The sequence below is a fragment of the Perca fluviatilis genome, chromosome 4 (genome assembly GCF_010015445.1).
Source record: "Perca fluviatilis chromosome 4, GENO_Pfluv_1.0, whole genome shotgun sequence".
NCBI classification, from domain to species: Eukaryota; Metazoa; Chordata; class Actinopteri; order Perciformes; family Percidae; genus Perca; species Perca fluviatilis.
The window spans coordinates 23,282,072-23,307,593 of record NC_053115.1 but is presented as its reverse complement, the minus strand read 5'-3'; the positions used below and the strand labels follow the sequence as shown (position 1 = coordinate 23,307,593).

General features: G+C 40.1%; 1 protein-coding gene across 4 annotated transcripts; it reads right to left on the bottom strand.

Annotated features, from left to right (window-relative positions):
• Positions 1 to 527: 527 nt before the first annotated feature.
• LOC120557228 (ras-related protein Rap-1A-like) lies at positions 528 to 25,452 on the bottom strand. 4 transcript variants are annotated; one of them, XM_039797354.1, is made up of 8 exons: positions 25,308 to 25,452; positions 17,943 to 18,031; positions 16,140 to 16,208; positions 15,714 to 15,770; positions 14,670 to 14,810; positions 9,776 to 9,919; positions 9,226 to 9,352; positions 528 to 1,597 (listed from the first exon to the last, which is right to left on the bottom strand). In XM_039797354.1, exons 2-7 carry the CDS (start codon positions 17,997 to 17,999, stop codon positions 9,263 to 9,265), a joined length of 558 nt encoding a protein of 185 aa, XP_039653288.1. In that variant the 5' UTR covers positions 18,000 to 18,031; positions 25,308 to 25,452; the 3' UTR covers positions 528 to 1,597; positions 9,226 to 9,262. The 4 variants fall into 4 exon arrangements, with proteins under 4 accessions (XP_039653288.1, XP_039653289.1, XP_039653291.1 ...); XM_039797355.1 differs by having other exon boundaries at positions 17,943 to 18,036; positions 25,308 to 25,434; XM_039797357.1 differs by lacking the exon at positions 25,308 to 25,452 and adding an exon at positions 22,586 to 22,728.
• Positions 25,453 to 25,522: the final 70 nt, after the last annotated feature.

Below are 25,522 nucleotides of genomic sequence, written 5' to 3'. Positions count from 1 at the left end.
TGTACAAAGCACCAGAACCAGTTCAATACAAATATAGTTACCATCGGCCCTTCTTTCCAATACACACGTTTTTGTGTAAAGAAAAATCATCATGAATAGATGCACCAGTTTTATTGTGATTAATTGTCCCATTACTCCACATTACACAACTGGTGGGGCGTATGCTTTGAATTACTAAAACTCACTGAATGTCTTCATTTCTTTGCATATACTGACACCTAGTGGACATTGAAAGTAAGGCATATGCAGGGCATAATACACTTAAATAAGCTAGTTGTACAGTGCATATACAGTAATACAACACTGCCTTCTCTCTACCATCTGTTGATCAATGAACAGACAGATTTCACTGTAAAGAATCAATATTCATGAATACTTAATAGCTAACTAAATAAATATGCAATGCCTATTTTTGTTCCATATTAAGTTTCCAACCCTTTAAAGACACCTTTTAATTTTCAGTCTTCTCAAATAAGTCAAATCCGCTTTGGATAAAAGTTTAATTCACAAAAATACATTGACCAATATAATGAAAATGTACTAAAATGTACTTTAATAATCCATAAAAGCTGGAACATCATTGACAGAAAAACACAAGAAGCATTATTAGAGTTGGTTTAGTATAATATATTTCAGCTTCAAGAGACATAGAAATCAATCCTTATTTTCCCCATATTTCTTCTATAAAAGACCCATTTTTTTCTGAAGCATTATTATGCAAAAAATGGCATTAGAATATATTATGGGAGCTATGAAATCCCAGTGACTGAGTATAAAATTAAGTCACATCAGAGAGAGATATTCGCAGAAGAGAAGTCCATGAACAACAGGGCGAACAAAGAAATATAGAATAAAAATAATACATATTATAGACCTTGATCTATCATCACTGACATGACAGGCATGGAGAATAGGTGTATGGCTATAAAAAAAAAAAATAATTCTCACTCTTCCACTTGATTTCACTTGAAAACATCTACACTTAATAACTGATGCATTTTTTTTCATGCTCATATTTGAAGAATATTTATAATCATACAACTAAAAAGAGGTCAACTTCCATGTCTTTCAAATACGATATTGAAAAAGATGAAAAATACTGAATCCAAGTTCTAACTTTGTTTTCCTTCTTTTTAAAACGCTGTTATTTTTCTTTTTGTTGAACTGTCAAAAAATGAAAATAAGGGGGCTGCACTCTGGCCATGTAGGCAGCTCATGGACACTTTTTTTTAAAACTTTCAGAGGCTTTTTATCATCATCATCATAAATTTGTGGTGTTTGTTGGTGCAGAAAATGGAGACTGTTCGTTCAGGGTTCAAACTGAAACGGAGACACAGAGGAAGGTCCTCAGCGGTGAGAGACCAGAGTCTTCTCTCTCTCTCTCTCTCTCTTACGGTCTTTTCTTTCTCTCTCTTTACTCTCTCCATCTCTCTCTCTGTCTATCTCTCTGGCGTAGATCATCCTCTTCTTTGATAGGAGCAGTTCAGTCAGCTGATTCACCGTTTATGGCTGATGGAGGGAGGGGAAGGGTGTGGGGTGGGGCTGTTGGAATGCTGGCACGTTCCAATCAGGGCAACAGTTCTTCATTACAGCATTTCTGCAAGACAGCACAGTGGTTAAGTCCTCATTTCATAGCCTGACTAGGAATTCCAAAACACCATCTACAAAATGTCAGTTCCCTCCAGTGGCCTGTTAATGACATTACATCTGTAAGAGGAGAAAAAACCAGACAGACAGACAGACAGACAGACAGACAGACAGACAGACAGACAGACAGACAGACAGACAGACAGACAGACAGACAGACAGACAGACAGACAGACAGACAGACAGACAGACAGACAGACAGACAGACAGACAGACAGACAGACAGACAGACAGACAGACAGACAGACAGACAGACAGACAGACCCCTCGTCCAGGATAAACAGGCATGCATGTAAACATATGAAGAATGGAAGAATTAGAGGCCAGACACAAATGTTCCCAAGTGTGAAGATTTTGTCTCAGCTTCCATATTATTTTTATTGCTGGTAACTGATTTAAGTTACCATCAATAAAAATATGGAAGCTGCAGCAGCTACAAATCTTCCATATTTTGGATGTGTATGATGTGTATAAAAAAAAAAAGTTCATGATATGATGGATTCAGCATGCATACATATTAAGTGTGATTCTTTATGTTGAAATCAAATGTGCACTAATTATTGTACTAGCTGAGCAGTGCCACACATGAATTTTAGTGAGTTTGAAAGACAATAAGTAACTAAACATACAAATGATTGATTAAACTGATTCTAAATACATTAACTTGTCTGTATACTCTTTATGAAATTGCTTCATTTTTAGGTCAAACTAATGGCCTTAGGTTTTTAACCAAAAGCAAAGCCTAAGGGCGGAACACAGATAATAATCCTGCAAGTGCTTACTCAGCTGGGCATGCTACCATCCAAACGAAGCTTAGTGAAAGTTTAATCAGGAAGATCTCTCTCTCGGCGATCACTGTATAGTCCAACCAGATCTTGCCACAATCTCTCTTAGCCAATCACATCCTTGCTGCCAAACTTTAAAATCTGTTCTCCTCTCTGCTGCTTTCGGTTATCATTTCAGTACAAACGGATGCGACCATCCTCCACCGCTCCACCCCCAGTGTTCATAATATCAGCACCCAGTCGTGCTCCTCATGCCATCATCCAGGCCTTCAGCCAACTCTTTTCTTCACCAGTGTCTAGACCCCACAGGGAAATACCCCGATCTAATTATATCATCACTACCCCCTAAATATACCACGTCACAATGGGGTCTCATTGCCAAAGACTCTTCTCAAATTATTTTTATCATGCACTGGAATAAAAATGGATTATTCAGTCTAAATGAATTCTCTCCTGATTGAACTGGGCAGTGAGTACAGTTGACTGGTCTCAGGGTGCCGAGGTGGAGATAAGCCAAAAGAGCTTTTTCACAGCAGACACGTTGACTTGTGATAGCTACAAAGCACAGATGTTATTAACAAGATTAACGATGGCTGCATTCCAATGAAATGTTCCAGGGCCATGCTATTATACATGCTACTGCAGATCACCGGCACGACCAACTGGGGCACTTGGAAAGTAGCCATAACTAATGTCAATGGTTTTCCCCCGTGCTTTTGATGCTGTGGCAGGCTGCTTTGAAAAGAGCTTATTGTGAAGTCTGTTAAATAGTTGCATACAACACTCTCAGCTGAAGTAACATCCAAGTTAACTTCCAGATTTCAAAGTTTAAAAGACAATCCAGAGCTCAATTACGAAGTCTATAAACTCTTAACGGCAAAGTCACATATTGCGGTGATAAAACAACATGTGGGAACATCTGACTCAACATTGTGCAGATAAGCTACGAGAAAAAAGGCCCCGTTGCTGTAGGTGCCCAAAAGAGTTCTAAAAGATGCCTGTAAGGTATGTCCAGATTTCTCTCAAATAAATAGTTACATTTAGATCTTTAAAGACACACCGTCTCTTTTTAAACTCCCTGTATCCAGCATGTCCAACAAATTCCAGGTTTAAAAAGTCTTGCAAATACTAATAGCCTGCACTTTAAGAATCAATATACCATCATATCATATATGAGCTCCCTGTCAATTTCTGTCTGACTACCAGTGAATACAGTGAGAGCTAAAATCTGAGACTGGCGGGCTCATTAGGTCAGCTAACTAGAAAATGCCCATGTTGTACAAAGTGAAATGTCCCATTAACTCTCGCTGTCCTGTGCGAGGCTGGCACTGTAACCCCTCTCTCTCTCTTACAGCGTACAAGTTTGTGCGTTGTGAGCTGTGGAACAGTGGGGCTGTAATCCCATTAGTGTTGGTTCATTGGGCTGGCCAGCGTGTAAAAAAGGGGCAGGGGGGGCAGACACCGCCCCAGGGCCCACTCTCACACTGGACCACTAACTGACCAACACAGATGGATTCAGACAAGGAACGCAGTGGGTGGTTTAGTGGCCCTGATGTCTGGGCTGGCCACAATGGTACTGTCTGTTTCACTAATCCCGTGTTATCTGTAATATCAAAGTTTTTTATTTCCCTCCCTGCAAGTTAAAAGTGAAGGTAGATATAAAATCTCAGCTTTGGCAACACTGAAGTTTTGTCCTGACGACACTGCCCAAAATGTGTGATTGTAAGGCATTCTGAGGAACTGTACTCTGACTAAAGCTGTTGAAAAACTCTTGTAAACTGTAAATTGTTCAGCTACACCCATTTTAATTTCTAAACAACAAAGAGGTCCTATTACGGACACCAAACCACACTTTTTTATGTAACATCTGTACATTTTTAATGAACGGTTTATGCTTTTTATTCAATGTTAACACACTGCACAAAAGATCCCACCGTCTAGTATAGAATGCATTACTCATCTGTTTTGATACTGACTGCCCTGTATGCTATAGGAGGTGCTGACAACAGATTTTAGGGGATGAATAAAGTGATCACGCCAAAGGCAATAGTCTCTCTCCTGCAGTAGTACTGATCCAGAAACAATACAGGAGATTCAGCAGAAGAGATGTTTAGGGCTTTTATTTATTTAAACTTTTATATATATATATATATATATATATATATATATATATATATATATATATATTATATATAAATTTGGACACACCTTCTCATTCAATGAGTTTCCTTTTTATTTTCATGACTATTTACATTGTCGATTCTCACTGAAGGCATCAAAATTATGAATGATCACATGTGGAATTATGTACTTAACAAAAAAGTGTGAAATAATTGAAAACATGTCTTATATTCTAGTTTCTTCAAAAGTAGCCACCCTTTGCTCTGATTACGGCTTTGCACACTCTTGGCATTCTCTTGATGAGTTTCAAGAGGTAGTCACCTGAAAAGGTTTTCCAACAGTCTTGAAGGAGTTCCCAGAGATGCTTAGCACTTGTTGGCCCTTTTGCCTTCACTCTGCGGTCCAGCTCACCCCAAACCATCTCGATTAGGTTCAGGTCCGGTGACTGTGGAGGCCAGGTCATCTGGCGCAGCACTCCATCACGCTCCTTCTTGGTCAAATAGCCCTTACACAGCCTGGAGGTGTGTTTGGGGTCATTGCCCTGTTGAAAAATAAATGATGGTCCAACTAAACGCAAATCGGATGGGATGGCATGCCTTCAATTTTGAATAAATCCCCAACAGTGTCACCAGCAGAGCACCTCCACACCATCACACCTCCTCCTCCATGCTTCACGGTGGGAACCAGGCATGTAGAATCCACCCGTTCACCTTTTCTGCGTCGCACAAAGACACGGCGATTGGAACCAAAGATCTCAAATTTGGACTCATCAGACCAAAGCACAGATTTCCACTGGTCTAATGTCCATTCCTTGTGTTTCTTGGCCCAAACAAATCTCTTCTGCTTGTTGCCTCTCCTTAGCAGTGGTTTCCTAGCAGCTAGGCCTACTTGACCATGAAGGCCTGATTCTCACAGTCTCCTCTTAACAGTTGTTCTAGAGATGTGTCTGCTGCTAGAACTCTGTGTGGCATTCATCTGGTCTCTAATCTGAGCTGCTGTTAACTTGCGATTTCTGAGGCTGGTGACTCGGATGAAGTTATCCTCAGCAGCAGAGGTGACTCTTGATATTCCTTTCCTGGGGCGGTCCTCATGTGAGCCAGTTTCGTTGTAGCACTTGATGGTTTTTGCGACTGCACTTGGGGACACATTCAAAGTTTTCACAATTTTCCGGACCTTCATTTGTTAAAGTAATTATGGCCACTCGTTTCTCTTTACTTAGCTGATTGGTTCTTGCCATAATATGAATTCTAACAGTTGTCCAATAGGGCTGTCGGCTGTGTATCAACCTGACTTCTGCACAACACAACTGATGGTCCCAACCCCATTAATAAGGGAAAAAAATTCCACTAATTAACCCTGACAAGGCACACCTGTGAAGTGAAAACCATTTCAGGTGACTACCTCGTGAAGCTCATTGAGAGACCACCAAGGGTTTGCAGTGCTATCAAAAAAGCAAAGGGTGGCTACTTTGAGGAATCTAAAATATAAGACATGTTTTCAGTTATTTCACACTTTTTTTGTTAAGTACATAATTCCATATGTGTTCATTCATAGTTTTGATTCCTTCAGTGAGAATCTACAATGTAAATAGAAGGAAACGCATTTAATGAGAATATATATATATGTGAATATTTTCTAGTTTCTTCTCTCTTCTGTGACAGTAAACTGAACACATTCAAGAAGCTGGAATTTTTACTTTTGTCTTAAAATTATTCAAACAGACGAATCAATTATCAAAATAGTTGGCAATTAATTTAAGAGTTGACAACTAATCAATTAATCTTTGCAGCTCGAGAGATGTTTGGATACGGTCAGCAGAGAATATAGTTATTATGATTATGTGATACTGAGATACTTGTAAAGAAATTATTTGTCCCCTCAGATGAAAGAGGGTGAGCTACAGGACAGTAGCCCTAAACACTCTCTCTAGTCATCTTGCCACCCTGCTGGACATTAGTTTCACTGACTAAACACAGTGGCTGTCAAACTGAATTCAGGCCAGTACATTGTGTACAGAGGCTCCTGTATCATTAACAAACACACAAAAAATGTTGAGGCCTTAGAATATTGGTAACTTTCTACTGACAATCCAAAAATCACACCACCAGACAAGGCTTTAACTTCTCTGTCAAGCTCTCTCTTTTTATTCTTCACACAACTACCTTTTCACTTTTAGCGTGTACATCCGAGTGCAACACCATCAATGCCTTTAAGAGACACTGTCCGGCTCTTCACCCTGCCTATGAGAGTGGCCATGGGGAACAGTTCTTTCCAAGCATAGTGGCCCCGTAAGGCTCATACCTTTATTGTTTGGAAATACTGGAGGCCCGACTAAGTAATCTCCCTGTGAGGCTGGACACACATCATGAGATTTCACAAGATTTGTTCAACTGACTGAACCTAAACTCATCTTTCAAAGGAAACTTTCCAAATCAGGGTGTAAACATTCTTACTGTGACTTTCTAAGTCTGTGAGCGGTGGGTTAAATCTTATCAGGAGCTCATAGCGACCTCTGACCTACAGTGGGTTTAGGGTTAATGTGACCAGCAGCCAAAATTAGAATTGGCCAATATGATGATACATACTGCAAGATGATAGAGATTTGTCCTGCTCATACCAGGAACCTATAGCATACCATTTCTCTCTGTTAAAAGGCCATTACGGTCATTTTTGCAAATCTATAAGCTTTAGGGTAATTTTGGCATTATAGGAACCTTGCAACAATGTGAGGAGGTACATTGATTTGATCAGGTATTTAACTTACTAAATTATCAGCAACAAAAAAGACATAAGCTACCTGGTTATATATTTATTTATAATAGTTTCTCTAGATTTTGTTCAAATTGAGAACCTCAAGCTAAAATAACATGTCTTAACATGTCTAGAAAAATGTCCTTACAATTAGGCAGGTAAGGCAATGTTTATAACAGAGGCTGCAGGGATGGTAGCTCTAATGTATTGTCAAGCTTCAATCCAACACTTCGTATGGATGAAGATTATTTATTGCCTCACATACAGTAAATAACCGTAAATATCAGTAAAGGCCAGTCTAAAATTAATAGACTAGCTTCTCGGTTTGGAAGGATTGACGGGAATAAGCAGCCTGGTTTACAACTCGTGTCTGTTGTCAGACTTCCTCATTACCAGTATCCGGTCACACTACAAAAAACGCTGTGAATAAACATGAAAAAAGAAGAAGCGATTCTGATTTTCCTGGGAAACAACCTGATGACAGATCTGGATTTCCTCATACCTAACCAGCGCTGCAGTCTGCTGAGGTCCATGTTTAATTCCAGCCATCATACAGTGACTCAGTCATTCATTCAACAGCAATGAAAATGTAAAAAGAAATTGCTAATGAAAGCACTTTACGCTTTTGAAGGCTGACTCAGGGGGGTGTCAGCCTGCCCCGAAACATTTATTGGATCTGTAACTTAATCAGCATCAAAGAAATGCTATTCATTGTCACAGGATGACAACTGCAAACATTTTTAGAAAGCGCCAAGACATGTCTAACACATACAATTTATGAAAAAGATGTCTGACTGATCAGTTGTCACGCGGAATAGTTCTTGATCTCGGACAAAGACTACATTTTTAACTACGGCTGCACGATATGAGGAAAATATGCGATGTTGAATATCGCAATAACGATATATCTTATAAATAAAGTTCAGCATTTCTGCTGATTTCAGTATTCTGCTAAATACAACAACAAATTGTTGAATTTAAAACAAATGAAATCCTTTCCAACATTCTTTTATTAAACAAAGTGAACATTGATTAGAATATAAAAGTCACCACTAAAAAACAATGAGTTATATTTTAAAGTGCAGTTTTCTACAGATATTTTCTTTCAACTAACTAAAAAAATACTGTATCTCTGAGTGTCTTTCACGATGTGTTTATTGCGCCATATGATAATGCGATGACGATTAAAAAAACCAATATATTGTGCAGCCCTATTTTTAACCCAGGATAGAGAAGAATTACACTGCCATCAACACCAATAAATTGCACTGAAATAACTACACACAAAAACATGTTAACATATACTGGGTCCTGTGGCTGGTAAGCTCAGTTGGTAGAGCAGGTGCACATATATAGAGCTTCTCCCTTGACGCAGAGGGTCCAGGGTTCGAGTCCGACCTGTGACAGTTTGTTTCCCTTCGCTCTCCCCTTTCATATCTGAGCTGTCCTATCTAGCTAGATGTATCCAGGTCAGGTGTTAATGTGAAAAGTAAGTTCATCTTTAGAATAAACTGACCCTGTTGACCAAGTATGTTAAGTTTTTTTTTTTTTTTTTTTTTCTCTCTCTCTCTCTCTGAAATGCACCTCACAAGGTTTCTCCAATTTTCCTTATGTGCTCAAGTCCTCATTAGAAAGCGTAAAAAGGAGCAGTAACCACCATTGACAATGTAATATTAGGCTATACAGATTAATTTGCCTATTCTTTACTGCAGGAAAACAAACCCGTAATAGACCGTGAAGAATGATAACTGCAACTGATGTAAGTAGCACCATCCAAGATGCATAGAAAGCTATTATTTAACAATAATTAACCCGACGGCCTGCCTATGCATCATGACCTCATGAATACAGTAGGTAAGCTGCTAGGTCTTTATGACTTACACTATATGACAATGGGGTATAAAATTATAGACGTACACACCTGGCTCAGAGCTGCTGCAGGGGCTGGAGGGGAGTCTTTAAAGCAGGACACAATTGGATTTCTTTTTCGCCTTCTTCTTTTCCACTGGCGTTTTCCTATTTATCTGTCTGACCAGGTCATAGAAGATCTAAGAAAGACATAAACAAAGAGAAAACTGTCAGTGATTTAACAAGCACTCCTCTTTCATACGAGGCAGGTCCTAAACACAGTGGGGCACCTTTAAGCATTTGAAGTCTCATCCCTAGATGGATGGATACTGCCATTTACACACAGTAGGTTTAATAGGAGTGCAGCACTGAGTAGTGGGTATAATCAAGCTGAGCTCATTCCCACCTGCATCTTGGAGAAAAAAAAGAAAAAGAAAAAAAAAAAAACATACTGGTCTTTGTTAACAAAAATTAAATAAAATTCTGATAAGTTCACTCTTACAAATAGGTCAGCATTTAAATAATTCCTTGAGAGATAGATGTAATATTGGGGCTGGTCTTTGGGGACTAGTTGTTTACAACGTGGGCACGTTCACCACTGGTTTGTTTCTGTGTGTACTCACATCGAGGACGTTGATCTTTGACTTAGCAGAGGACTCTAAAAAGGCACAGTGGTTCCACTGTCTGGCCAGGTTCTGGCCCTGTTCCTTTCCCACCACACGCTCATCCTCCAAGTCGCACTTGTTCCCCACCAGGATCATCGGCACCTGGGGACAAGCGAAACAAAGTAAGTATGAAACCCTTTGAGGCAAGTTGGTGATCGTGCGTTATAAAAATGAACTAGACTTGACTTTATACATTTTAAAAATAGTTCATTTGTATAACATTGGGGATAAATGAATACATACAAGATTGTCATCACCTATATAGACAAAAAACTGATTTGAAGCAATGAACAATGCTAATTAAAACACCAATGTCTCTGGCATTATTTTAAGTGGTAAGCGCATAAAAAAATAAATAGAGAAAAGGAGGGACAAGTAGAGAGGAACAATTAGGAAAAGGAGTTAGATGATAGAAATGAGAATTTTAAAAAGTAGGGGGTTTTGAACAGAAAGTAATGGAAAATAGGAGATGGAAAAATGTTGGTGGGACAGTGAGAGTTAAAGCAGGGTAGCATTTTAAAGGTTTTTGACACTAGTGCTAATACAGTTTCAGTACAAATAAAAAAAAAAAACACACAATTATCCAAAATTCCTAAATGCATCAAAGTGCATGTTTGCATTCACCTGCTTTAATGTGCATTTTGAAGTTGTGAATGCAAAATGTGTGTGAAATCCCAGAAATTCTACATAAATCTTGAATATTGGAAATATCAAAGACAAGATGCAATACAAACTGATGGAAACAGATCTGAATTAACTGGCGTGGCAGTGACTGCTGTACTTCTGTAGACAAAGCTTTGAGTGGCATCTTGTTGCCTGCACACATATCAGTGTGTTCGATAAACCAAATACTTTATACAGGGTGCTGCCTACCCCTGAAAGAACAACAACAATAATTCTAACCCTATAGGCCCAACCCTACACATATTTGCGGAGCACACTGGGGACATATAAGTCTGTGACGTCCAGTGCCAAGGATGGACATTGGGACTTGAATGAAGTGAGAGTAATAACAGGACAATATTTGTCAACAAATGCTGAAGTCATGTGCGTCCACAAAGTACAAGAGTGGAGACATGCTTATTAAACAGCTAAGGAGTCTATTCATTTCAATTTGAAGGCTGAATTACAGGGTCACAAAGACGATCAAGAAACCAATCCATCCCTGTGGGAAGGCACAAAAAAAATATATCATTTAGGATTACACAAGAGATTAACGAATCAATATAAACTTGCAATGAATCAAGTTTTATTTTTCCTTTCTTTAGAAAAGAAATCCTAAACTGAAAACACAACCCAAAAACACAACCACTGACATGTGCAGCTGGTTTTGGAATCTCCCAAATACCCAACACTTCTTCTTTTGTGCCCCAAGTCAGAGGTTTTAATAACCAAAGTCAAAAAAACAAAAAAAACTCTCTGAGGAAGAGAAAATATTCTGGGCAAAACTTCAGCCCCAACTGTCACAGTGGGCAGAGTCGGGGCAGTCAGGGTGTCGGGATGCGTCTCATCCTGCCTGCTGTTTCCTGACCGTCTATCTAGGGAGCATGCCGGCCTGGAGGAAGTCATGGCAGCCCCGCCCAGCTGGGATAACATCGCTTTCCTTCCTGAATGTTTTCGAACATTTCAGCTGGATTCCAGGCTCTGGCTGCTGGAATTACAGGATAGTGTGAGACTGTGTGTGTGGATTGCATTCATTTGGTTTAAACTTTACTATACCACTACCACTGTAGGACAACAGAAAGAGGATCAAGACTCAAGTTTGCAGAAGAGTTCTGTATTTTGTCTCAGCTTTCCAGGGGTTCACAGGATATTTGTGTTTGTGGTGCAGCTTAACAACAAGCAAGAGACATAATCAACTAGTGGGGAATTTTGCAGGCAGGACAACAGGCGCCAATAATACATCAGCTGGGGGAAATCCATTTGTGGTGGGACTGCAACAAATAAATCCATGCATGGGAAATCCTGCCTTCGCTCCCTTGTCCTTGTCTAGAAACGGCACCCAGACATCCAGGGTCTGGAAAAACGAGATATTTGTAAGCAACATGGTAGTACCCTGACATGCTCTAACTTGCTCAAAAGTGAGACCCTCCTCCCACCCACAAGTCTACTGTCCAGAGGTCGTTTTGACAGCCACGCTCCTCCAGAAAATGTAATACTTTTGAAGGCATAGAATGGATATTCCAGGGTCCTTTTTTCCTTTCTCTCCGTCTTTCTGGGCTGTTGGGCAGACGACAGGAAACTGTGATGTTTAGTTTAACCCCATGGAGGTTGATGCTTGATGTTTGATATCCAAACAAGCCCTCACACTGGACTGCTGAACGACCCTATTCCCATGAGCCCTGGGAGAACCAGTGGTATGCCCTCCTAACACAAACTCTGAGCCAAGCTGGGATGAAAACGATGGAGAGGGGATGGTAGGATGGAGGTATGCAGGGAAGAAAAATGTTCAGTGTCAGCAGCACACAAGGCAGCATTAGACTACTTTAGGAATCCATGCAGCCCACAGAGAATCTGTTCAGACCCAGTTAACATGCTACAGACAGGTCCTGTCCCGCCCACAACGGCATGCTAAACATTGGATTGTGGAACACAGAACAGGGGAGTATAGAGTAGCTTAAATAAATGGAGCCAGTTGTTCCAAATGGAGCAGTGAGTCACAAGCATGGAGTCAGGCATTAGTACCATCCGAGTCACATAAGCAGAGACGGAGATGGCCCGGAAAAGTCATAAGACCTCTCTTACATAAGAACTGTGGAAGTAAGTAAGGAGAGTGCGCTTTTAATACACTGGCGACTGCTCACTCACTTTATTCTTCTCTCCTAACAACTTTTTTAAGGAGATGGAATTTGGCCCTACTGTGTTTAATGTACAGTCATTAAAAGGGCTTGTTAATTGAGCTTGGCAATATCAAGTGCTTCTGTACATTTTTCCAGCTTTGCAGTAAATGGTGCGTGGAAGAGCTGAGAATGAGAACAGCTGCGGCAGCAACTAGAATGTGTGCTTTAGCAGTAGCTTGAAAGCCAAATAAGAAATCTGTCCTCTTGGGTGGAAAAAAGAAAAAAAGAGAACATGTTAAGCATTTCCTTTGGTCGTGCATTCCTGCAAGGGGCAAAGAAAGATAAACAGATGCCACAGTCATCATAGGCTTAAATCACCAGTGGACTGATAGCTGACAGAGTGGCCGTCATACTCAGATAAGCACAAACTGGGGATATATACAGAGAAAACACAGTTAAAGAAAAAAGGGACGTCAACTGTTTTCTTGCACGTTGAGGAGCCACTGATCCTGCAATCCATCCGTGAGCCTGAGGCTAACCTCAGTTCCCGAACCACGTAGGCTCTAATAAAGTACCACAGCCTCACGATGCAGCGTGTTTTTGATGAGCTGAGGCTTTCCTTGCACATCATCCCTGACAGTCCAATGACCCACACAGAGTGCCAGACCACAAGGCAAGCCATCGAGAAGGGGGGGGGGGGACCCAGAGCAACAGGAGTATACTGGCACAGATATAGAGGAAGGGGAGCAAGAGAAGGACTAACAGAAAGATGGGACAGAAAAGAGCACCAGGCTGCAAAGGGGCTTTTTAGATGGTTGACAGGGAACACAGAGGAGGGGAAGAAAGAGAGAGAGAGAGAGAGAGAGAGAGAGAGAGAGAGAGAGTTATGGTAACATTCATTCCCTCCAGAGATCACCAAAAAAGGGCATCTGAGATCCTGCTGACGCATTATCTGCCCCAACAGAGAGGGGATGAGGGCTTACTCACTCTACAGCCTCACAATTTACCAGAGATATAGAAAAAACAGCAGTCCAGGAAAATAATGATATGACACATGCTCTTTTAATGTGCACTGTTACAGATCCAGGCTGAGGGGCAGACTTGGAGGGGAAAACCACAATGTATGCGTGTAAAAAGCAAGACTGAGGGTTGAACATGCACTAGTGAGACAAAGACACTCCCCTACTTGTTACGGGACTCTTTGCTTAGTGGGGACTTGGCTCAGTGTTAAACACACATGAAGTAATCAAACCACAGAGACCTGCGTGACGCTGATATAAGCTAATGCTAGGCTACGTAGAGTACACAAGTTTCACTAAGTGCTTTCTCATTGTTTTCACTCTGCAGACAACACAGAAATGACGCTGTGACACCATGTGCATTATGTCGAGGGCATACAAATTTAAAATTACTGTTATACAATGCAGTGATTACAGTGTTGAATGGTACCCATAGCAACAGTGCAATCAGGATGAACAATGTAGGTGGCTGAGAACACAGAAGTGGGGAGCTTGTACTTGTACCGTTTACCACCATCTGTGTTTCTACAACTTATTCAACCATGGTATAAAATAAAATCAGAAAAAGTTCTGTGAAAATGTGGAAGAGCTGATGTAAACTTTCTTGTAAGCCTAAAGGCCAATTTATGCTCCTGCGTTAAATCGAAGCCATAGGTACGTACGTGGAGATACAGACCCTCCGCTGTAGCCTGACATGCACCAAAAATGTAACTACTATCCTGTCAATTAAGGCCATTAAAAGCCCCAAAAAGTAATCTTTAAAAAAAAAAAAAAAAAAAAAAAAAAAGGAGAGGGTTAACTTTTCCCTGCTACAGCTTTCCGACAGGGGAAACACAGGGGAGACACTTTGTTTCTCAATCTATAACTCTACAGTCGGTACTCGTTCCGAAGCACTCTCTCTACCACACATACCGGCTCTGCTATTCTCTTAAAGAGATACGCTAGAACGACGCAGACACACCAGCGCAGAAGTATAAACCTCAGGCCACTTAGGTAGGCTACGGCGAAAACGCACGCATAAATCGGCCCTATGAGTGCATACTGTTTACTTACATCCTCTGTGTCCTTTACTCGTAGAATCTGTTCTCTCAGGTCCTGGAGGTCGTTAAAGGTGGACTGTGCTGTGATGGAGTATACCAGGGCGAAGCCTTGGCCGTTCTTCATGTACAAGTCCCTCATTGCTGTGAACTGCTCCTAAAATGCGGGAAAAACAGAGGAAAGACAGGCTATGAGCTCTGTCATGTGTTCTCTGGCATTTTATAAACCGTTTTAACATTTATTGTAAACATCTGTAACACAACAGGAAATCACAATGTTGTGACCTGTTCTGAGATTCAGTACATACAGTGACAGATATAGTGCAGTGGAATTGCTGGATCTCTGTCAAGTCTTTGCATAGCACACTCACAGCATTGTAGAGTGTGGGTAAACTATCAGCAACCTTTTGACTTTCCACTACAAACAAGAATGAACATGTATATGTTGCTTCTGCACCATCAACATACCTAGAATTACCTTACACTCTCCTACACAGTCTTCAAGCATACTTGTGCTGGGCAAATGAGAGATCTATTCCTACGTGAACAAGACTGCAGCCATGCTGTGACTGTTCTTGCCTTTGAGCTAAATCCTCACAGCATGCTGATGTTTAGTGGTTATTTGATCATAAACCAAAGTTTTAAACTTATGATGATAATAAATGAAATGTTAGGGAATCAGTAAAATTATTTATTTGCTCCCTTAACAGAAACAGGCAATCCATCCAAAGGTTGTCAAGAAATTATACTCAAAACCACAAATGTAAACTTTATGGTGACGCTAGGGAAAAAGTGAACAAAGTCAGTAGGATGAATGTCTTTAAAAAATAACAGGTAGGGCATGCTACATTTATGTATAGGAAAAACTTATAACAGTGTCTCAGGTCATAACTAGATGGCATATCCACTGGTAAAATGTTTGAATGCAATTCTAGTTCATCTATTTTTTTTTTTGATGTTCTGAGATTTCCTCAATGTGTTCAATACAGGGACTCGGGGGTCCTTATACACATTAATACATGGGATCAACAGAAGTTTCAGTGGTATACAGTTCACTTACTGTGCCTGCTGTGTCAAGAATTTCAAGCATACATTGCTGCCCATCTACCTCCACTTGCTGTAAGAGAAAACAATGGTAACAGATAATGTAAACAATTGCAACAGATAATGTCAAGCTACATTTCAGGTAAATGGGCATGCCCATCATATTCCATATTTAAAATACTGCATACAATATAAACCAAGAGAGACAACTAACACAGTGGAAGAGATGAGTTAGAAGCAGGACATAAAGACAGTACATACATGTAAAGACAGAAATGGAAATAAATAAAAACAGGAGAGAAATAGAAGTTAAATGAAAAAATAAAAAATAAAAACAAAAGAGCACATTATGATGACGTGAAGCTGCAGAGCAGCTGCTAACAATCAGCTCATTCCTATCCAGCACTCTGCCTCCCCCTCTCCACCCTCAAGGGACACTCACCTTTCTGTACGAGTCTTCTATTGTAGGGTCATATTTTTCCACAAAGATTCCCTGTACAAACTGAACTGTCTGTAAGAAAAGATACAGAGCAAGCCAACGTCAGATCAATATGTCCTCCTGGCCATGAGAACAAAACATCTAGAGTGGCAAAAAGTGCCATGTGTCCTTGCCGTGTTATTACAACAACTCAGCCAGGCATTGAAGAAGAGGATGTTCGTGATGTTGCCAGTCAGACCAGCCAGGATCAAGGTTATTATTATAGTTTTGCATTTTTCATTAGTTTTTATTTCGTTATGACTTTTTGTTTTCTAATTTAGTTTTAGTTTTTAAAGCGGGTTTGCTAGTTTAGTTTTTTTTTTTTTTTTAAATGCTTAGTTTTAGTTTATATTAGTTTTAGTGTTACTTTTAGTCTTTTTTGTAATATGGGTCATTTATCAGGGGCAGGATTAAAAAAGATCAGAAAAAGTATTGTGTAATAATAACTCAACAAAAACATCATACTATTTTAGAAATATGTATTCCACAATAACACCGGTACATAAAATGTATATATGATGATGAGGACAAATATGTAAAGAGTCTACACAAGATGTAGTAAGCGCAAAATGTGTAAGTGACGTGTGCCAGGAAAAAAAAAAAAAAAAAACTATCTAGCCAATGAACTAAAGAAGACATACATCAACAGGTGTTTTGAACTCTGGTTCGAGTAAAGTGGCGAACTTTTTGAAGTCAAGACTTTCGGTACAGCCATGATGCCAGGCGAGGGGCACGGACTACGTTGTGTTCAATTTAACATGGACTGTTGGAATTTCTGGGTTACCAGTCGGAAACTGTATATATGTCTATGGTCGGAAATGTCAACTCTGAAAGATATAACGTTATTTGCTCTATGAAAGACATTGACAAAGACGAAAACTAAGGACATTTACGCTATAATTTTATTATATTTTAGTTAGTTTTGCCAAACAGACATTACAGTTTTAGTTAGTTATTGTTTCTTTGTAAGGCTTCATTTTTATTTTTATTTCAGTTAACAACAATGTTTTTTCCCCACCTAGTTTTCATTATTTCGTTTGTTTTCATTAACGATTAAAACCATGGTCAGGATGCAAGAAAAAGTCTGATTCATCTTACATGCATATGCAAATGAAAGAGTCTTAGTTAGAACTAGTGCTACATTAAGCAGTGTGCTTAATGGTTGGGTTACATCAAGGGGTAGACAAGCGTTCACCTGACATCTTAAGGTCTAAACATGTCAGCCTGCCAGTTTGAGGGATTAACCTGACTTCCACACCTGGTCAAAGTTAGCTAAGCAAGGCATGCAACATTTCACAGACATTCATGGTCCCTGGACAACTTTGTAATGACAACAAAATACATAAAAGTTCAGAATTTTGTGCCTGTGCTTAATTTAAAATGGTGAAATTGATATCTATATCTAGAACCAATGGCAATCCTTAAAAAAATGGATGGGAACTACAGACACAGACAATCCTGCAGCACACATAGCTAATCTAAAAAAACTGTAGAGTATAACACTGTGCTACAGGATGGTACAGCTGGACACTTGTCAGGAGACGCAAGCATGTTATCAATAAATAGTATAGCAAAAGCAAAAATAGTTTAAGTAAAAAAATGAGGAAATGGATAGTTTCATCTGTGGTGTTGTGGCTCCCTGTGACAAAAATGGCTTAAATTCTTTAACATTGTTTTCTCAAAAAAACTTTGTAGCAACACACTGAAGAAATGTTAAGAGGTAGGGGGGAGGGGGGGCAAGGAAGTGGTTCAGTAGGGAATACTTACCAGAGCGGACTTGCCCACGCCTCCAGAGCCTAACACCACTAGCTTGTATTCACGCATGGCGGGTTTGCTTCACCGGACAGCCCAACAGTCTGCACTGGACAAATGGGCAAAAGCAAAAATGGGAGGGACAAGATAAGAAAGGTGTAAAAATAGATAAAAAAAAGATCTCACTTTTCAAGCAAAACAAAGGAATTTTCCCAGTCTGGTCCGAGTTTTTCCACGCCAGAAAGGAAGGATTCTAGTCATTTCTGGAGGTTATGGGCAAGAAGCAGCACAACAATAGAGGGAACACCCTGCCTCAGGGTGGAGGAGGTTAATGTAGGAGTATGTGACCCCTCTCTAACACAAACCAGCTGTGGTGTGTATGAGTGTAGGGGGGACTAAAGGGAACAGAAGGGGAGATGATACATGGATCTGGCAGATATTCCTCCTAATGACACAATCATCTGGCCTTCACACACCAAAACACACCCTGCTGACAGATGTTTTAGTCACTCAATCATTCTAGGTGTTGTACAACAAGCAACATAGTTTCAGTGTGTTTGACTAATGACAGAAAACAGCTGAGGGAACTGTGTGATGGGGAGGAAATTGCAAAATCACTGTAATATCCCTTTAGGGATGCAGAGGCTTCAAATCATTGGCAAACATTGTGGCGTAAAGTCAGTTGGGTTAGCCAAGTGGGTTACTACGAGACTGCTACACTGAGGGTTAGTTGTGGCTGGGTGACATGGGGGATTCCTGATTCTTTGTTAACTTACTGGCTGCATATCAAATTATGTTTTTGTAAAAGCTGATGATCAACTGTCGGCAAAAGATTGATTTAGACTACAAAACGTAAATTTTTCAAAAAGAAAAAAAAAAAAAAGTGTCAATGATTAGTTTAGTCTAAGAAATAGGACCATTTTCTCAACCCATAAAGAAACGTCAATTAATCAATTAGTTTAAAAAAAGTAAAAAAAGCTTCTAAAATGTGAACATTATCTGGTTTCTTTTTTATGTTAACTGAATATCTTCGGGTTTTGGACGTCGCCTTTTGTGCAGCACGTTGGCATCAAGGCTGTGTTGAAAATCAGAAAGTGTCTTCAAGTAAAAATCAGGTCTCAAGGGAGATAGTAGAACCTCGCTTGATAATCAACTCTTTTTTTCAAACTATAATCAAAGCTAATCGGCAGCCATTCTGGGAAGCAGATGATCCCCTCCTACACTATTCTTTTTGCAGCACACTTCATTTAAATACTCAGGGGAATGGACAAAGGAACCAAGAACCTCAAACTTCAATCACAAGCATTGACTAGGTTGGATATGAAGCCCGAATTCTCGACACACAAAGAGAAGATCTCCTTGCATGATTAAGGAGGAGCCACTGGAAGGAAAAAGTAAAAGATCGTGGCTGCACGAGCGCTATGCAAACAGTCTCTGCTGCACTCTTGTGTAAACATTCAAGTACAGAGTCAAGTGTGTGCTCAGTGTCACATATACGATGTTAAACAGTGTCATACTTTAGGCTAGGCCTCACTTGCAGTTATCCACATGTCATGGTTCTTGTATGGACACTGTGGACTGACTCTAGCTAAGACCGATGATGCCAGGAACCCGCTCTGTGACAGTTGCCGTTAGATTATTATGCGACTGCTTCAGGAAGTCGCTATGGAGGACATCTTCTCCTTCAAAAAGTACATTGTCAAATTTGATCTGTTCCCTCCCTTGCTTAAGGAAAATCCCCGAAGGATGAGCAAAGCCGAGGTACATCAAACCTATCCATTAGGACCTTGGTTTCCAATCCATGCGTTTGTATAAAAAAAATACCTGGAATAAAAAAAATAAAAAAAATAATGAAAAAGAACTGGATCAGTTTAAAACTGATTTACCTGCATTTTACAGGACATGTGTTAACAATTTATTCTGATAATAAAAGGAGACCCCTCTTTATTCACAGAGAGGCAGGGTGCCTCCATATAAAAATGCTAAGGGAAATCCTGTCTTCCACACATTAAAAGTAGTTTTGTTTCCTGCCACAAGCATATGCTGTTCATCTAAGCTTAACATTTTTTTTTTAATTTTTTTTTTTTTTAAAAGAATTAAAAAAAATGTACCCAGTTATAAAACGTTAACAAAAAAGTAGAACATTTGATAAAGTTGTGCAAATTCTGATTAGAAAGATACCATTTAGCATGAACATGCGTCATACCTAAATCTGTATTATTGCCTTTTCAACTTTATTATTTATTAAAAAAAAAAAAGAAACTACGTTATTTTTAATACATAAAAAATTACAAGTGCATTGTGTGGTCTTTGTTTTTATGGCCTACGTTTAATATCAAGTTTGGTAACCAACTACCCGAAGAAGAGAAGACAAGATTAAAAACTAAATCGGCACAGCACTCAGGCTTTTGCCTCCGCTATCGCCAATCACTCGGCTGTTTCACTTCTTCAATATGCGGTTATTGTGGTTGCTGTCACCGGCGTTTTAACTGTTTAATGCATTGGCTTAGCAGCATCTGTAGAGTACATGCAGATGAACGACATCCGATTTTTCGATTAGTTGTTTGGTCTATAAAATGTCAGAAAATGGTTAAAAATGTGGATCAGTGTTTCCCAAAAGCCCAAGAGGACATCCTCAAATGTCTTGTTTTGTCCACAACTCAAAGATATTCAGTTTACTGTGACAGAGGAGAGAAAAAACTAGAAAATATTCACATTTAAGAAGCTGGAATCAAAGAATTTTTACTTTTGTCTTAAAGAATTACGCAAACCGACTAATCGATTATCAAAGTAGTTTGCGATTAATTTAAGAGCTGGCAACTAATTGATTAATCTTTGCAGCTCTAATAATGATATTAAGAAGTATTCTTTTATTATTGTGAACGATACGATAGGACACACCCTAGTCTATATCCTTGATGTTCCACTTCCGGGATTGCTCTGTTGCCACAGGAAATTCCGCTGGATGCATGATGTCCGTTCCCTTTCACTTTCTTTGTGTTGGCGTTCTAAACTCCGGTGGATTTATGAGGACTATGGTTAACTGCTCCTCAGATCTCTGCAGGGTAAATTGAGACAGCTAGCTAGACTATCTGTCCAATCTGAGTTTTCTCTCAGCAAGACTATTTTGCAACGGATCTGTGCGGAGTTTAGTGCCGCCCATGACGATTGTGATTGGTTTAAAGAAATGTAGTCTCGCTTTGGCAGACCCTCCTCCAAAGCGCGCTGAAGGAGAGTCTGGCTACTCCACATAGCATTCTGGGATGGGAGGAAACCTGCTCTGGTTTAATGGCATTTCTTTAAACCAATAAGAATCATCATGGGCGGTTCTAAACTCTGCACAGAGCCGCTGCAAAATAGTCTTGGGAGATAAAACTCAGATTGGACAGATAGTCTAGCTAGCTGTTTCAATTTATCATGCAGAGATCAGAGGAGCAGTCAACAATAGTCCTCATAAATCCACAGAATTTAAAATTCCAACACAAAGAAAGCAGAAGGAAACGGAAAATACATGCATCCGGCGGAGTTTCCTGCAGCACTGGTGCAATCCTGGAAGTGAAACGCGAAGGATATAGACTAAAAGAAATGCCAATAAACCAGAGCACGTTTTTCTCCTATCCCAGAATGCTATGTGGAGTAGGCAGACCCTCCTCCGCTCCGCAGTGTGTGGATGGTCTGGCAAAGCGAGACTAGACACACCCCTACATTGTAGGTTTCAGTTTGTCGATGAATAAATGCTGCAGCTCCTCCAGACAAACATTTGAGGCTGTGCTACCTAGGTATCATAGGTTGCACAGCAAAGTATCATTAATAACACTTTAGATGAGTAATCCAGAACAATACATTGTTGAAAATAGCATGATTATATTGTTACATATCAAATTAAAAGCAGTCCTCAATTATTAGTCTCAAAAATAGCTTAACCATGTGATATGGTATGCTACTTCAGTACACAAATACTAGGACCACTACAGACGAACTTTTAATATCCAGGAATTCACAATAAAGACACCACTGCTGCAACAATTTGGCCACAATTAAGCACATTGGCCATACATAGTCCAGCCTAGGCCAGTTTCAATCTAGTTTTGTTGAAGTTAAAGTGCACCACTGAACATTAATCCACTTACAAAGGCAAGAGTAGGAGTAAAGGACAACATTTCTCATCTTGAGTGTGTTAATTTATGTTCTCGAGAAGGGCAAAGTGGTTGTGCTTGATGTCTGCCAAGACACAAATACCACTTTCCCAAACTCAAACGACATTACTAATCAAGGCTCAAAAATCCAGCTTCATATTCAATTAGTGAACAACACCTGTCTCGGTCTTATTGAGCATCCCACTCATAACTGCGTTTTCTATAAAAAGGCTTAAAAAGGATGCTCTTGCTTTGACACCTTTTCTACAAACTTCATACCAGGAAAACTACACACAACACTGCACTCTCTCAAACGTCTGCCTACACACTCACGACGCACACAAACACATGCACACACAAGGCCATTTAAGGACATCAAACCTCTCCCTCTTTCCATTGCCCTCAACTACACACTGTCATTTCCAACAAAACAAACTCGTAGTAACCCCAGCAAATAAGGAGCGAGGGAAAGCCACATGCCACAGAAAACATGCTCCACAATGACATCACTGCATCACTCACCCTCTACAGCCAAAGGTATGCATCCATCTAAGGCTGGAAATTGGAATCGGTGGTGTTGCTAGCACGAATATGCAGCGAATGCGTCTGGATAAACTATGTCTCAAACTTCAGGAAACTGAAATTAGAGAGCGGAGGGCTTCACAGCTAAACTACAACATTTAGGAAGAACTCTGACAGCAATGGAGCCGTCACAGAGCCTGACTCAGCAGGGCAGTATGATTGACAGCTGCCCTCTGTATCTTCCACCCAGTGCGGATGCTGAAAATGCACACATCCGTTGGTTAAGCTAGCTGCATGATACCGACTCATGGCTCATCTTCTTATGTGCTTGTTTGTTGGCACACATGACAATTACAGGAGCTACACTGACATATAAAAACAATATCCCCTTGGTTTATGGGTAGAAAAAAAAACAGTGAGTGAGCTAATAGCTGTTCTGGTGGAGTGTTTTTTTTTAATGTTGATAAGCTTCTGGTTACTCATTACCTCCACCACAACCACAGTTCACATCACTTGTTCACACTGAGCTTAGCATAAGAAACCCACTAACTTTAGGGAAATAACCCAGAGTCTACTGACAGCAGACAACCTGTCAAGGAAAGGGCTTGAGTAAAGAAGACACAGCGCTTTATTTTACAGCTAACTTATTTACTTATATCATAATGTCTTCAAATTCCCTGGAAAGAATTATGTTATTTAGTCCTCGAAATCCAGAGAAGTTTCCCCTTAAAGTACAGCTCCATTTAAACACAAGCTAAAATGTACAAATTTTAAAATGGTATAATCAATTATTTTTTTATTATTTGAAACATAATTTATTTATGTTAAACTGCATGATTGACTGTAGATAAATTGCACATTGTTGCATGTTCAGATGACCTGCTGTGCCATCTAAAAGACTAGCTATCTTAGCCACTAAGTGGGAATAATTAATTGGTAGTATACCAATTGAACCCTGTCTAATTTCATCTATAATTAGTGCCAAATCACATAGTTATTTCTAGGAAACTTCCTAGTAAATGTGGAATTTACAAGCCTGTAAAATAAAACGTTTCCACAAGAGCTTAATAAAAATGCTACATTTTCACAGCAGCAACTCATTTTAAAAGCTGATCTTTAAGTGTGATAGATAACACTTCATTAACATCATTCGGCTAATCAAGACTTTTGAGAAATGAGGATGTTTCTGATGTTAACTCTTAAGGCAATTTGACATTTGTTCACAGCTCTGAATACAGTGTCAAATATCCTGCACAATCTTCTCTATCAAAATTCTACCTAAAAAGAGAAAAGAAATCAAAAGCTTCCGTTACCTAGTTGCATAGCTCTTACATCTCTTTTCAGCTCTACTACAACCCTAAATGCCCCCCATGAGTCAGAACAAAACTGCCGCCCAGGACACAAAACTTTGCTGTGACTTAATTATGACAAAGATCTGTAACTGACAAGCACCATCAGCCGAATGCATCTGTGTTTCTGAGGCCTTGACTTGTAACCACATCCTCTTTCCAGTATAAGAAGGCTTCATGCTGATAGGATGGAAAAGGAGTAGCTACCTACTAAAATAGCCTCTTCCAGTCTCTGTTCCTGTTCAAGACTCCAAACAGCAGGCTTGCTTATAGAGGGGGAGGAAGTGGAGTTTAAAGCATGTGGCTCATCATCAGACCTGGGCTATGAAGAGATTCAGGGCACAGGATGAGGCTGATGTAGAATTTCAGTTAACACAGGGTTTAAAAAATAAAAATAAAAAGAGCCAGTTATCCTCCTTGCAGAAATGTCTAATTCACTTGGAAACTCTAACAATCCATAAAGTTGACCTACTGTGTGTTTATAGTTCGAGGATGGAGTACACACCTTTGCTGTTTCAAACCACTGTCCCTGCAGCAGAAATATCCTGCAACAGGCTGGCATAAAGCTTAGCCCCTGACAAGAGAAAGTCATTTGAGCTCTTGGGTTATCTCACTGTGAATCTACCTAATTTGCTTACGCCAGTGGCATACGCGTATCACTCCAGGTCATGCTAAATCCCTACAATCTGGGTCTGTGACTTTCACATAGAGCAGTAACTAACACTCCCGTCAGTGCGTGGTGATTATCACACCTCAGCTTCCATAACCTCAATCAAATTACAGATAAATACTTCAAATACCATAATCTTTCATCTAGGCAGACGAGAACAGCATCGGTCCATAAACAATCTAATTCCATACCAGCAGCTACACTGTGTCCGGTTATCAAGCTTGTTAGCAAAATGCCGCTAACTAGCTAGCTTTAACTGTCTGCGACGGGCCGCCGACACTTCACAACCGCTAGCTACAGCTCGTTAGCAAGCATGCTAGCTAGCCGACACATTCCTCTCCTCGGCGTACAATCAAAACACAGCTAGGTTGTCAGAAACACGCTGCAATCCAGCGCATTGCATAGCTCAAACGTCAACCGGACTTGGCAGGTTTTTAATCAACCCGCATCACGACGTATTTGCTCGGGAAAGACCAGATTGCTAACGTTACCTGCCCTTCCGCCTGGCCTTGACTAAAATGGGAGTGCACACTCCGTTTTGTACTTGCGGACAATTCTTTTCATTTATCTGACACGTACAGCACACGCCGTGCACCCCGCTGTATCTGCTTATTATCCCGCATGTGTCGACTCGACGTGCTCCCAAGCAAAGGACTTATTTGACCGCGTTTAGCATCCAATAAAGTTTGGCATTTCCACTCACCGTTTCTCGCTCGCTGTCTCTCGCCGCTCCGCAAGTGTCAGTTTGCCTCCGGCCTCTGTGCGCAGCAGACGTCACTCCCGACTATTTCTCATTTTTCTTAAAAGGGCATGACACATCAGCCACTCGCACCGCATCATTTGCATGATAACGGGGCTGCACAGTAATGATGAGTGTTGTTATACTACATGACTTTTTCTTTTATTTTTATTTGAGAA